We start from the raw sequence: 14153 nt of genomic DNA on the forward strand, positions 1-14153 counted from the left end.
ATGTGTATAATAAAATAAGTGTGTGCAGTAGATGCAGTCGTCTGTATCAGTCAACCAGACATCATTGGTCAGAGTGTGTGTGTGTCTGCACACACACTCTCATGCTGGTGGCAACACAAAACAGAAAGCTTATGTAGTTGTACAGAGATCCGACGAAAGCGGTGTGGGTTTGAAATGTGATGTTGTGCTTCCGATGCCGATGGAACAGCTTCTCATAAGAGCGACTCAGTTCTTACTGTCCGGCTGCCGCGCGTGGTCTCCAGCTCCTTCACGGCCTTCTGTCCCATGGTCCTCCTCCTCTCTCTCCCCCGCTGCACCAGCTCGTTCTTCTCCCTCTCCTTCTCCTCCTTCAGTGTCTTCTCTCGCTCGCGCTGCTCTCTCTCCTCTTGTTTCCTCATCTCCTTCAGCCTCCTCTTCAGGGCCGAGCGGTCGGCCTGGCTGCTGACCCCCAGAGCCTGGAGAGAGGGAGGAGGAAAGGGAAGAGAGAATGGGGCCAAGTAGACAGTGGAGTTCACAACCTAATTTTCAGGCTGTGTTACACTTAGAGAATGAATTATAAATCCAGAGGCTATGGATATTGTCACAAAACCAATTGTAAGATATGACAATTGACAATAGAAAACAACTTCAGATGATCAAATGTGGGGGAAAAGAGTTCGTTTCATCCCACATTCTGTAAATGATCATGTCTTCCTTAACATCTTCTTGCAACTACCGGTACTCAAATATGAAGAGGGGACAGAGAAAAGGACATGACACATTAGTGTCTTCTGGGACGAACCACAAACTAACAGCTCACCTTGAGTTTCTCGCTGTCCATGTTGAGCAGCTGCGTCCCGTCCACGCCTCTGGCAGTGAATTCGCCCGTGTATTGGTCCATGCTCATGCCAATCAGCCACAGGCAAACCTGCTGGTTGGTCCACTCCAAGAGAGGTCGACTCTGCCATTGGTTGTTGTTATGAGCGGGAACTGGGTCATCATCCAAGGTCTGACATGACACAATTTTATACATAAGACAGGGTTCCCTACACAATTTCAAGTGAAAACAAATCCATACGTTTTCCAGATCAGCATCATTTGTTTTGACGATTCCGTCTGGTGTTCAATTTACACAGATCCGACATCTTGCATGGATAGACATAATTTTTCCAGGCAGATCCGATGTTCTTGACTGGATTTGATTTTGGTGGCCATTTAATATAATGCATGCTGACAGTGGCTGGGTAATGAGAGAAACACTGTCTGAAGATTATTCTTTATCAACAAAAACGGTGGACTCAACATAAAAGCTATAATTATGTGTGTTATCGGACCTGAACCACAACATTTTCCATACTTTTACAGACATTTTTTCAAATTCTCAAACTATTGGGAACATGGAAATTATCCAATTAATGTTTAATACTTTTCCAGAATTTTCACACCTGTGTAGGAACCCTGAGTAGTAGACGGAGGAGAAAAAAAAGGAGAATGTGATTTAAAATAAATATATATATACCGGTATATATATATATATATATATATATATATATATATATATATATATATATATATATATATATATAAAATATTATTTATTTATAAAATAATTAAGCTTTGAGAAAAGAAAGGAAAGATGAGTTGGCAAAGGACAGACACTCCATGGGGAAGGAAGGAAGAACAAGAGTGATAAAGGGAGGGATAGACTCACCTCAGTGGAGGAAAAGGTGAAAGTGTGCGAGTGTCCAGAGAGCGAGTGATCAGAGACCAGCCCCGCCACGCTGGAGCTGCCCACTGGAGATCCAATGCTCTGGAAGCAACAGACACAAACCCAGGCTGCCTACTACTACATCCACCACGTTTACCTGCCTATGCACTAGGGGTGGGGGAAAAAAATCGATTCACCTAAGTATCGCGATTTTTAATGTCACGATTTTTTTTATCGATTTTTTATTCCAGAATCGATAATCGCAAAAAAAAAAAAAAAAAAAAAAAAAAAAATTTGGTGCTTGCAGTCAGGCCACTCACTGAACAGCAGGCCAGACGCCGCCTACTGGTTTACTAGTGGTTTTATTACTTTATTAGTTACCGTAGTTAAGTAATAATTACACTTCAGGGTTAAAGTGGGTGCATCTCATTGTAAAATTGGACTTCAAACGGCCCAAATCTGGCTTCAACGGCCCAAATTGGGCTTCAAACGGCCCAAATTTCACGCGCGTCGGCCCACATCGGCCTGGCCTGCTTGGTATCTAATGCCCGGCCTGAATTATGATCCCAGTCCGCCCCTGTTTTTAACTATATCGCCCAGCCCTACTCATGATATAATATACAGTCTCTAGTATATTATTCAACTTTTCCCATGTTCTAATCTAGTGTAAAAAAGCAAACAAACTGAAAAAAGAAAAGAAAAAAAGAAACAAAAATCGCAATAAATCGTAATATCGAATCGCAATAATCGTAGAATTGCAATACTTAAGAATCGCAATATAAATCGAATCGGCACCCAAGAATCGTGATAGTATCGAATCGGGAGATAAGTGAATCGCCACAGCCCTACTATGCACTATAATGCATGTGCATGCTTGTATTAAGATATCTAGAGTGGGATTGAGATCAGGAAGATGGGACAGAGTGTGTGTGTGTGTGTTCCCTCACCTGGTCCCGTCTACCCGTGGTGGTGAGGTAGGGCAAGCTGGTGCTGGAGACGGAGCGGAGCCTCTCGCGGCCTCTCTCCGCGTCCTCGCCCTCCTTCTCCCGCCCCCGCTCTCCGAACCAGGGGAACGGCAGGCAGGACGCGGGCATGGAGGTGACCGAGCCTGACGGAGAGATTCCCATGGGCCTGCCCACCAGGTCACTGCACGAGCCCCTGGTGGCAAACGACACAGTCAGGAACAGTTTCGTGTACGAGTGAGTCAATATACTGCTGTACCACATTTGTGATTTGAAACTCTCAACGCTTATATTGGGCTTTATACATGAAAATGTTCTTTTAACCTAGATTCCATCACTCAAATTCAGATATGCACCACAATAAAGGTGATATCAATTGGAATCTATAGTAATAATTATTATACTGTAACAATAATAATAGTTCATGTTTGGTTGTTGTTGTTGTTGTTGTTATTATTATTATTATTATTAGAGGACTTTTCAAAACACAGTTGCTCCAAAGTGCTTTACAATTAAAAGAAGACAAGGATCAAATTAATTGATAAACTGATACAAGGTAAGACAACTGAAAGGTAAAAACCAGCGACTTAAAATAGATGTTAATCATAATAGATAAGATAATAATAAGTTAAGGTACCATAAATAAATTGGATTAAAGATATGCAATCCATTTATTATTTAAAGGTCACTGGGGGAGAAATCCACATTAACTGTTGAAGTTTGAAAGAAAGCCATGATGTTTTGGTTGTGTGTAACTGTACGTGTAACCTCATCAGACCTGTTAATATCCACGGACCTTCTACTCTTCTTATCGCTTCTGCTCCGTCTGCCGAGAGACTTCCGAAGGCCACTGAGAGATTAGAGCAGAGATACCAGGCATGAGGAGCTCATCTGCGGTGGATACATTTACTGTGTCTAACTGCAGCAGCCACTTTGGCAGGTAACCAACAGAGGTTCCCCAGAGGTTCCTTGTGGCTGATAAACTGTACAATCCATCAGCTACTGTGAGATACTCAGAAGATCGAGACCCTTGCTGCACCTGAAGTCAGGGAATTTCCTTTTGGATTTTCTGGATGCCGAGGATTTGGTGGGCGAGGGGGAGACCCCGTCGGTGATGTGGCTAGGCGGGGTGAAGACGGGGGCGGCGTTGGTCTGGGGCCCGAAGACCGAGAAAGACGAGCTACTGGACCGGTCACTTCTGTTGCCCCTCTGCCCCGCTGTGGGAGCAGCCGTTGACGACTTCTCGTGCGGTTTCCGAGCTTCCTCCTCCTATAGGGATGAGAGGGGCATGTGCGTGTGTGTGACCGGTTAGCACGTTCAAAAGTCAAAAAAAAAATCCCGAAGTCTGCGTCTAACCTGTCTTTTAAAGCTCTCCCTGAGTTTGTCCCGAGAGGGTGGGTGGCGCTTGGCTTTCTGGGCCAGCTGAGCTCTGGCTCTGTGGGCGCTTGAGTCTAGACGGCCTGTATCAGGTACTGGAATACACCAGTCTGGACCTGACACACAAACATACACACATTTTCTTAGTCAGCGGCAAAATCTCATTTTTCCAAGAGGTCAGGGGAGGGGGGATTATAGGATATACAATACACTACCAGTCAAATCTGTGGACACACCTGATTGAATGTACTGTGTTTTCCATCATCTTAAATTCAAATCCATTTTTGATCTCAAGGCTTATGCTTAAATCCTTGAAATGTATTTCTTAGACCAGAGGTCTTCAACCTTTTTCAGATAGAGAAACAGAGCAGGGACCCCCTACAATTTAAAGATAAATACAATTTTGTTGCATTTTGGCCTATAACAACATTTATAATCCAGCGCACACCAGGATTTTAGGATTCACACACTTCCTTTCATTAATAGATTACATTAATCAGATTCGCTTTGCAAATATATATTTCAAAAGAGCTTATTATTGCCTATTAATGCTTGGAGTTTACCTTTTTGTCTAAAATACAATTAATTTTTTTTCCACAAACTACCGTACTTTGACAAAAGAAAAAAGGGCAGACACCCTGCAGTACCTCTGTGGAGCCCCTGGGGGTCCCGGATCCCTTGTTGAAGACCACTGTCTTAATAGTGATGCCGATGCCTGATCAATGTATGAATTTCTTTCCAAAGCCTTTCCATCAAGAAAGAAGTTGGCTACTTCAAAGAATCTAAAATATAAGATCATTTTGATTTGATTTGTTTCACACTTTTTTTGGTCGCTACATAATTCCATTTGTGTCATTTCATAGTTTTGATGTCATCGCCGTTGTAAAAAAATAAAATAAAAATTGTATGTTATAAAATGATCACTTGCCAGCAGCTAAACATTCAGCCAGGCATAGAGAGACTTATAGCAGACATACATACAGTAAGGCAGCACTCTCACACTGCTATCACAACTGCTACACTGTCCAGCCATGGAGGTGTAACAACGAAGCTGCCTACCTGTGAGCGAAGAGTCCAGAGAGTGATTATTTCTTTCAGGCACTGGCTGCTCTTTTCTCTCTAGCTGTGACGGACAGCATGGAACAGTGACCACAGAGAAATGGCAGCTTCAATGAAGTCAATCCATGTGGGAACGAGAGACATCTCCTCTCACCTGCATTTGCAGTCTCTCCACAGTCTCTCTGTGTTTCTTATCTCGCTCGTCCATTTCTCTCCTCAGCTCTGCCTCTCTCCTCTCCCACTCCTCCTCTCTGCATAGACAAAGCACCGCACGTTATCCAAAACTCAAAACCCATATTTAACTCTTTTGTTTGTTCTTATTTGTTTTTGGTGTCATTTATGAGTAATATTCCAAATAGTCAGAGGGTTATGTAGAGTTTATAATATTAATAATATTAATAATAATAATAATCAACTTTATTTATATAGCACCTTTCAAAACATGAATTACCTGTTCTGGTATTCCCTGACCAGTCTCTTGGCCTTGCTGTATTTAATCTCCAGGCTCTCCGATTGGCCCTGGGCATCAGCCAATCGCTGGCTCACGACCCTACACAGGGTCTGGGCCTCTTGCCAATACCTGATCAGCGGGGGAGGGGGGGTGAGGGGTAATCAACATCCTCTTAACCATCATCACCATCTTCATAATCATCTTCTTAATCATAATCATTAACATGATTATCCTTTTTGCATGCCTTAATACTGTAGGTTCCAACCCGTCTTTTTGCCAGATCTGTATGTATTCAGATCAATTTGACTAACGATCATATCTATATATTCTATATCTATATAATCATATCTATATAATCTATATTAGCAACAGTGCATAGTGCTCATAGTATAGTACTTCTCTAGTTTCTCAGCTTTCTCTTCTTCATCCTCTGCTCTTTGCTCCAGCTGAGCCCTCTGGCTCTCCCAACAGTCCTGGTGCTCCTGCCATACCTTCAACTGGGGGACAGAGCATGTATGCATGTATTTATTTACGTCCGTCATACAGTATATGTCAAAAACCTTTCCCGGAATTGGAGAAAGAGATGTTTACGTGGCCTCACCTTACTCTCCTCCCAATCCTCTCGAATAAAATATTTTTCGATGCAACAAATTAAGCATTCACTGATCCGACACAGTTGGAGAGAAGAAAGCCAGACTTTCTGCTGAGAAGCTTTTGCAGCAACCCAGTTATGTCACAGCAGTGATGACTTCAAGGGAAAGGCAGGAGAGGAGGGCTGACGTGGAGAAGTGTGTTGGAACGTGGCCCGTGTCCTAATAACTCCACACTGAGCCATTTCATAGACAGTTAAATGGGTCAGACTGTTCTAAACGTGGAGGCAAATGTAGTGTATTAAGTAGTGAGTACAGTATTGGTGTGTGCGTGTGTGCGCACACACACACACGTGCACACACGTGCGTGTGTGTGCACGTGCGTGTGTGCACGAGATCTCAATCTCAGCAGAGTGACCTACCTTTTCCCTAGCTTTGTGAAGTTGGGCTGTTCTGCAATGTAGTTTTGCCTGGAGCTATAAAGAGTGGAAAACCAAAGAGAATTTGGGTAAATGCGGACGTACCAATGCCACTTTTACACTGCTCATACTAATACTGATAGGCTAAACCCCCCAAGTAACAGATGATACCAACTACCAATCCATTGTTTTTTAATAAGACTTGTGAAAAATGGGGGTGGGGAAAAATCTAAATAAAGTAGCTTATTTTAAGATGATCGTATCGGGGGGGAATTCTCTGTTATCTTGATGGAAATCTTGTTGAATGTAAAGTACCTGCTGGTATTTGAGGCACAGCTGAGAGTTGTCGAGACTGGACAGTACGGACAAACCCTCGTCTTCCTCCTCGCCTTCTTCCTCTTCCACCGAGTCCTTCTCTGACGTGCCGCCATCAGTGTCGTCACCTCCATCTCGTACAATCGCCCTCTGTCTCACACACACACACACACACACACACACACACACACACACACACACACACGCACACACACACAGAGTAATCAAACCATACGTACAGGATCCTTAACAGACAGACCTCACACTCCCCTCCTCTTAGGAAACGCACCTTTCGGCTTGGTTCGTCCATTTCCAGGCTTTCGTTGATCAGCCGTGCCACCTCGCTCTCCACCCCCTGCTTCTCTCGGCCAATCACAAACCTGCAGCAGAAGAGAACAACGTTTAATAACAAACATGGACAAAGACATCTTCAAAAAGCAGCATCCGGTGAAGCAAACTTTCCTTTTGAACTTGCCAACACTGATCTACTGTATCTTTAAATAACTTTCATTCTTTTATGTACTTTTTTAATTTCAATTTTTTTTAACTGATACATCAACATTCATGCAAAAATATGCCAGTGCCCAAATCACTGATGGGAGAGACCTTACACCCCTGACCATTCTCTCCACCACAATCAAAGGCATAGCAATGTATAGAAATACAGGCCACTATCTGTCAGAAAGCCTCTTACTGTGGGTGGGGGGCAGCATTGAAAAAGTAGCACATCCGAAAATAAAATCAGTATGGCAGAGTACTCACCTTTCAATTCAATTTACACAAAGATATAAAAAGCACCATTGTGTGCCAATAAAGAAGTACCTGTAGGCTACTTGTATTTTTGGATGTGCTAATTTTGGTGTTTTTGGCTAAGCACTCAACTCCAGTCAACGTCTATTTTGGTTGATGCACACTTCAACCTCCACTCTTAGCATTGAAACAGTAGAACTTACCTGACCAGGCCTGATGTATTCTTGAGGACTGTGGCTGCAAACAGCTGGGAGACGCCGACCAAACTCACCCCGTCCACCTCCACTATCTGGTCATTCACCTGAATCCTACCACGCACACGCACGCACACACGCACACACACACACACACACACACACACACACAAAGATAAGAGTCTTGCTTCTTTTAATCTGCAGTAGTCATGTGATCGTGGTGGTAACTTACCTTGCATCCTTCTGTGTAGCTCCTCCTTCAGTGATGGTTTTGACGAAGATTCCCAGCTTCTCCAGGCCCTGGTCGGCCCCCACACCCATCCCTATTATACTGATGCCCAGACCCTCATCTCCTGGAAGAACAGGAGAACAGGCACGATCTGATTTCACCAAGTAACAGTTGTTCCTGGATCAACATGTCTTCCTTGTATGGGCCGGGAAAACCCCGCCCCCGAACTCATTTGATTGGTCGGCGCAATTGCTTCTCGCTGAAAACGTGCGGCAAGGGGAAAAAATGTGGTTACGATTCGGGTTAGGGTGTGAAAAAAGTGCAGCTCAGGGTGAGCTCGGTCCTATGGCTAAATGGAAAAGGTAAGGGAAAAAAGGAAAGGAAAAGGACTCCCGGGCGAACCACACACATTTCTATAAAACATTAGGGTTAGACATTAGGTTTAGACAAGTACAAGAATGTGGTTAGGGTTAGGGTCTGCTCCTCGTTAGATAAGAAAACCCTCACCCTAATCTTAACCACATCTTTTTTTACTTTTTCAGGAAGAAGCAATTGCGGCGACCAATCAAATAAGTTCGGGGGCGGGGGTTTTCCCGGCCCATACTAGGAAAGAATGTTGGTCCAGGAACAACTTGTTACTTGGTGAAATCAGTTCATGCGGGAGAACAGAGTCATCATAGAGATGGTTACAAATGGAATTGAAAGATGGGAGCTAAAAGAACGCTAGGCGAGAGGCAGCGCGCGTAAAACAAAAAAACCCAGAGAAACAGTGGGTTGAACTGGGTTGACTCATCTCTAGTCACACAGCCGACTCCAGTCACTGGAGGTCTCTGATAAGATATGAAAGCAGCTGCTTTCAGGTGAGACTCAGCGAGGCACAGGGTCTGCTCAGCGAGGCACAGGGTCTGCTCAGCGAGGCACAGGGTCTGCTCAGCGAGGCACAGGGTCTGCTCAGCGAGGCACAGGGTCTGCTCAGCGAGGCACAGGGTCTGCTCAGCGAGGCACAGGGTCCTGCTCAGCGAGGCACAGGGTCTGCTCAGCGAGGCACAGGGTCTGCTCAGCGAGGCACAGGGTCTGCTCAGCGAGGCACAGGGTCTGCTCAGCGAGGCACAGGGTCTGCTCAGTGAGGCACAGGGTCTGCTCAGCACTTCTTCATGCTGAGCAGGTAACAAGGCTGTCAGGATGACGGCAACACCCCCCCCCCTCTAAGCCCTGCACACGTCAAACGCATTGATTCTTTTTTGACGTACAGCCCCGCTGAGTGTCATCTCGGCGGTTTTTACAGCTTCATTTTGAACGCTTGCAACAGAATCCGGGCAGATGGTTAGAGTGAAAAACACAAACAAATAAGACATAAGAGTACAGTAAGACAAGAGGTTTAGGAAGAGAGACACAAGAGGGACAGATGGAGACACCACCACCAACCCTTTTCTATCTCCACTGCGAACACGTCCATCTTGTCCACTCTCTTCTCCAGCTCGTACTCGGCCGAGGCCGACACCGGGTCGATGTTCTCGTTGCGCCTGTCGTAGTCTTCGTTCGAGTAGGTGCTGTACACCTGAGAGACAGCGGGGGAGGGGGGGGGGGGGGGGAGGCGTGGACAATGAGGTTTAAGTCAATAGATATTAAACGCACGTTTTAAGAAATCAATGCTGCGGCCTCGACTTGACAGTACATCAACACCGATGTAAACACTGCTTATAAAAAAACGTGCACTGCCGCGTGTTGCCATCGGGAGGAGCAGAGTGCGAAGACAGCCATCTGCAGCTATTGACACAACAAGACACTGTTTATGTTGGCAGATCTTGTGTGATAAGAGTCAGAGAGAGAGGGAGAGAGGGCGAGTGTGTGCCTGGGTGCCATCCTGACTTGAGCTAGGTATATTTATATTATGCATCGTTATGGGGAGAGTTGCAGAAAACATCCCCACACACACACACACACACACACACACACACTTTACTGGTCAACCTGACAAAAACCAGTGTTTAAAGAAACAGTTCACCCAAAAATGAAGATTCTGTCATCATCAGTATGAAGTCAATGGTGACTGGTTTTCTCTCCAGTTGTGCTGGCAAATCTCCCTGTGTTATACAATACAGGCATACTTATGATGATATGACTTGACAAAGGCCATCGGGTCGTAATGTTGTCAATAAATCTTAAACATGTTTGCATCTAGAGCCAGAGTGTGTGGTTTCCTCTTCTTTATCGTTGGATTTTTCTCCATCAGTCACCAGCAGCACCTCAGAGAGACTCCACGGTGTGCGTTTCCTTCACTTTGAAAGCAAATTGGGACAAACTTCACCTGTGTTTCAACTGGCATGAGGGTGAGCAGATGATGACGGAATTACATTTTTGGGTGAACTGTTCCTTTAAGTTAGCACTACAACAACAGTGTATCATGTCACACACACACACACACACACACACACACACACACACACACACACACACACACACACACAGGAATGTTTAGTGTGCTGTTGCATCAGTGCAGCTCTAAGCTAAACCCTGACAGTGAAGCAAGTGGCATCTTGCCTTTACCTCCTCTCGTGGATCAGAAACATGGCTTTAGGCTAAACACTCCTCTTATTGCATCTCCTCACCTTGATCGGTGCTGTGGTGAACTTGACCTTCCTCTTCCCAGAAGAACCCGCTGCCTCGTCAGCGTCCTGATCGTCGGCCAGTCCGGGAACACCGGGGATCTCTACGTAGTCCAACGACAGCCGCTCCGGCGGATCCGGAGAGCTCTCTCGACGCTGTGATTTTGAATCCTCAGGATGAGATTCCCGTTCGCGTTCGTACACGAAAGCCTCGTTCTCGATCCCGCAGACAAGCGTGGATCCCGTTTGGTTCTCTCTCCCTCCTCCTACATCACCTTTGCCCTCAGCAGCTCCTCTGCTGCACTTCTCTCCTTTGACTTCCACTTTGGCATGCTCCTCTGGTAGGCATCCTCTCTGTCCACCTTGACCTCCCTCGCTGTGCAACTTTTCTTCCCGGTCAACCTCCTCGTCTGCCATCTTGCCTCCCTCTTCCTGTCCGGCCCTTACCTCCACTTCCTGTCCGGCCCTTACCTCCACCACCTCCTCTCTCGTTTTCTCTCTCTTGTCCTCCTCTTCTATGGGCTGTTCAGCCCCTGCACTGAACGGTCTGTTGTGATCTGTCTGCCCCTCCCTTTCACCCTCCCAGTGTTCAGTCACTTGCTGGTACTTGTCTCTTCCCGTTTCCCCGTCGTCATCCTTAGTCTCGCTTTTGGATGGCGTGCTGGAAGAGAACTCCTTTCGGTTTTCATCTTCTCCCACTCTTGGTTCCATTCTGTGTTCCACCACATGAGGGTCTACAGGCGGTTCACATCCCGGCGACTTTTCCACACCGGTTTCTTGAAACACATCGTCCACCAGGGCCTCCACCATTTCCTCCCTATACTTTCCCTCCATGTCCTGTCTCCCATTTCCATCTCTCCTCCTCCGCCCCTCTTCCTCGTTCTCGTCGCTCTCCGATGACTCGTTCTTCACGTCTACAAGTTCTGCCCTCACCGGCTCCTCGGGGGTCGAGCAGGCGGTTTCTCCTCCCGCCGATGCGCCTTCCTCTCTGTGGGATGTCGCCGTATGAACATTGAGGTAGGACAGAGCTTGTGTGTCGTCCGACACTTGCCTGGAGGCATCTGATGCAGGAGGATCTACAAGGCATTCGGGCTCTTCTACTCTAGATGAGGCATCAGCTATGGAATTAGGTGATGGAGGCTGGTGTTGTTGCATTGAGGGAAGGGATTTTGGGCGGCTTGGCAGTGAGGTGGGTGCGGGAGGCTCTGCGTTTGGTGAGGAAATGCTTATGACGGGTAGGTCTGATGATTTCACCTCATCTACGCCATCCTCCTCTTCGTTCTCCATCTGGCTGACACCTCCCCTGCCCTCTTCCCCATCTCCTCTCCCATCCGCCATCGCCTTGCATCCCCTGACAGCGATAACCCTAGCACCAACCTCCATCACCTTGGTCTCAAACAGCTTCCGGGTCACGGAGAACTTCTGAGCCAGAGCGGCTCTGTCCATCTCAACGATCTCCTCCAGCAGAGAGGGTTCCGCGCTGGCGCCGGGGTCACGGAAAGACGAGGGTTGGAGCTGCAGGCGAGGAGGTTGGGGAGCCACAAGGGCAGTGGGGCCAGAGGTCGGACTCGGCGGCGGTCCGCCATCTTGTTTTAGCTGCTGGCTGTCCATCTGGAGGAAGATGTTGTCTCTGATCTTGGCGCCCCTGGTGCTGAGGGGCCTCCCTCTACTCACTGTGCTGCCGGTGTGGGACATTATGGGATCCGACGACAGGCTGGACGTCAAGCTAGCTGGGGGCACGGCAGCTTTGGTCCCTGGCGGTCGAGTGGTCCCGCTGTCAAAGGAGCATTTGATGGCGTGGAAGTCGGACTTGTAGGTTATCCTGTGAGGGGAGGCACTCCGGCCTTTGCCATCCGTCCGCATCATCTGGGAATGGAGGCACCTCCGGGAAGTGGAAGACAGAGGAGCTGAGGAAGTACCCTCCTGGTGAGAAATCTACTGTCAACCAGAGCACCTGGGCCAGTGTTGAGCTGGCATAGATGTGTGGAGTATATCAGGGCTTAACTCTGAGAATTTGCTGGTAGTCTACAGTGGAATGCTGGCGATAAGGCAAACAATTATGCTGGAGATATATCCTACTGAGCTGGTGCTGAATGTGGAGAGATTACACTTTGTTGGGCAGCAGGTGACAGCAACAAACACTAATTAGCAGGTTCTTGGTCTGTAAACCTCACAGTCTCCATGCAGTCTTCTTCACCAACACCACCGCCAAACCGTCTCCTGGAAGAGGCATTTGAAACGAGGTGATACACTTTAATTGTCAATTTATTAATTAAGGATTAATTGCCAAAACCCTACACACTGTGTAGGTAGGCTAAATTAGATCTGAGAGAAACAAACACAGGCCTGCCTACCCATGAGCATTTCATTTGCAGCTAATACTGTTAAAATGAACAAACTGCTGAATAGACTACGCACACTCACTGTTCATCTGAAGGTTAGCAGTTGTTCCGTCCGTCAAGAGACTGCGAATCGTTTCCAAACTTGTTTACAGAGGCCTTCACTTCACGCAGGTATTTACAATCAGTTGCTGCTCCTGCTGGGACAATTGCTGCCTTCATGTACTGTCGGAAATATTACAAAACGACCCAGCAACGTGTGAATATGACTGAGGAAATGGGCATTTTCTAGCATACCGGATTGCCAACATGAGGCGTTTATGGAGCGAATAGCATGGTCTGATTTATGATGGTCAAATCCATAAATTTGTTATTAATTATCGATAATAGGCAATATTATGGTACTGTTCAGAATTTCTATCGACTAGGCTAATATGTGTGTTGTGTTTTCACTGTGCCACTGCAGCACAATGTATAGCTCTGTGCCGCGCTTCTTGACTTCTAAAATACAACAACTGCCAACAATAATACTCCTTTAAGTAACAGGGTAATCTCATTTTAAACAGGAGTTTACGAGCAGCACATGAAGGCAGCAAATCTCACCGATCTGGCCCTGCTGGGGGCGCGTGATGGCGCCCGCCCCTTGTTGCCAATGCCAACCATAATTGGCCAACAGGTAGGCTACAGCTAGGCTATAATAGCATTTTCTTACATTAGTCACTCCAGATAGTTTCTTCTTCTAGCCGTAGAGGGACTGCCCTCCGCCTGTCTTCGCGGCTCCCTCGCTGTGTTAACAGATGGCGACTCATGTCTGTAAATACTCTTAAATGGATTATCCCCTCAGTAATCCTGTGTAAACTACTCCAGTAACTGTGTGAAACACCAGTACCGACGGTGAGTGGGTTAACAAATATGACCAACACAACAGAATGCCAGGCAGATAGGCTAGCTAGCTATAGGACGAATCAGCGTGACGTCACAGCCACCCAGAAATGCGCATCCCGCAGCAGTTAACTAGTATGAGTTGTGCCAAACAAACGTTAATATCTCAAAAAGTATACATCACATCGCTTATATTTTGACATTCTGAGTGAGAGCAGAATTAACTCAAGAGTTTGATGTATAATACATGCATGTCGTGTTAAAGTTGTATGAAATTGCAGTTTTTAAAATGT

The 14153-nt window shown here is 46.4% G+C and overlaps 1 protein-coding gene across 1 annotated transcript; it reads right to left on the reverse strand.

The window, feature by feature from the left end:
• Window positions 1-212: 212 nt before the first annotated feature.
• On the reverse strand, window positions 213-12505 carry LOC310797347 (uncharacterized protein; the record flags this gene model as incomplete). The annotated part of the gene is made up of 18 exons (XM_083659718.1): window positions 213-455; window positions 800-988; window positions 1691-1789; window positions 2635-2845; window positions 3428-3499; window positions 3689-3918; window positions 4006-4142; window positions 5086-5149; window positions 5240-5336; window positions 5537-5665; window positions 5933-6033; window positions 6549-6602; window positions 6861-7010; window positions 7150-7240; window positions 7814-7918; window positions 8037-8157; window positions 9459-9591; window positions 10643-12505. 18 exons carry the CDS (start codon window positions 12503-12505, stop codon window positions 213-215), a joined length of 4089 nt encoding a protein of 1362 aa, XP_083515844.1.
• Between the last annotated feature and the right edge of the window lie 1648 nt (window positions 12506-14153).

This window comes from Poromitra crassiceps (genome assembly GCF_964638095.1).
Source record: "Poromitra crassiceps genome assembly, chromosome: 23".
NCBI lineage: Eukaryota > Metazoa > Chordata > Actinopteri > Beryciformes > Melamphaidae > Poromitra > Poromitra crassiceps.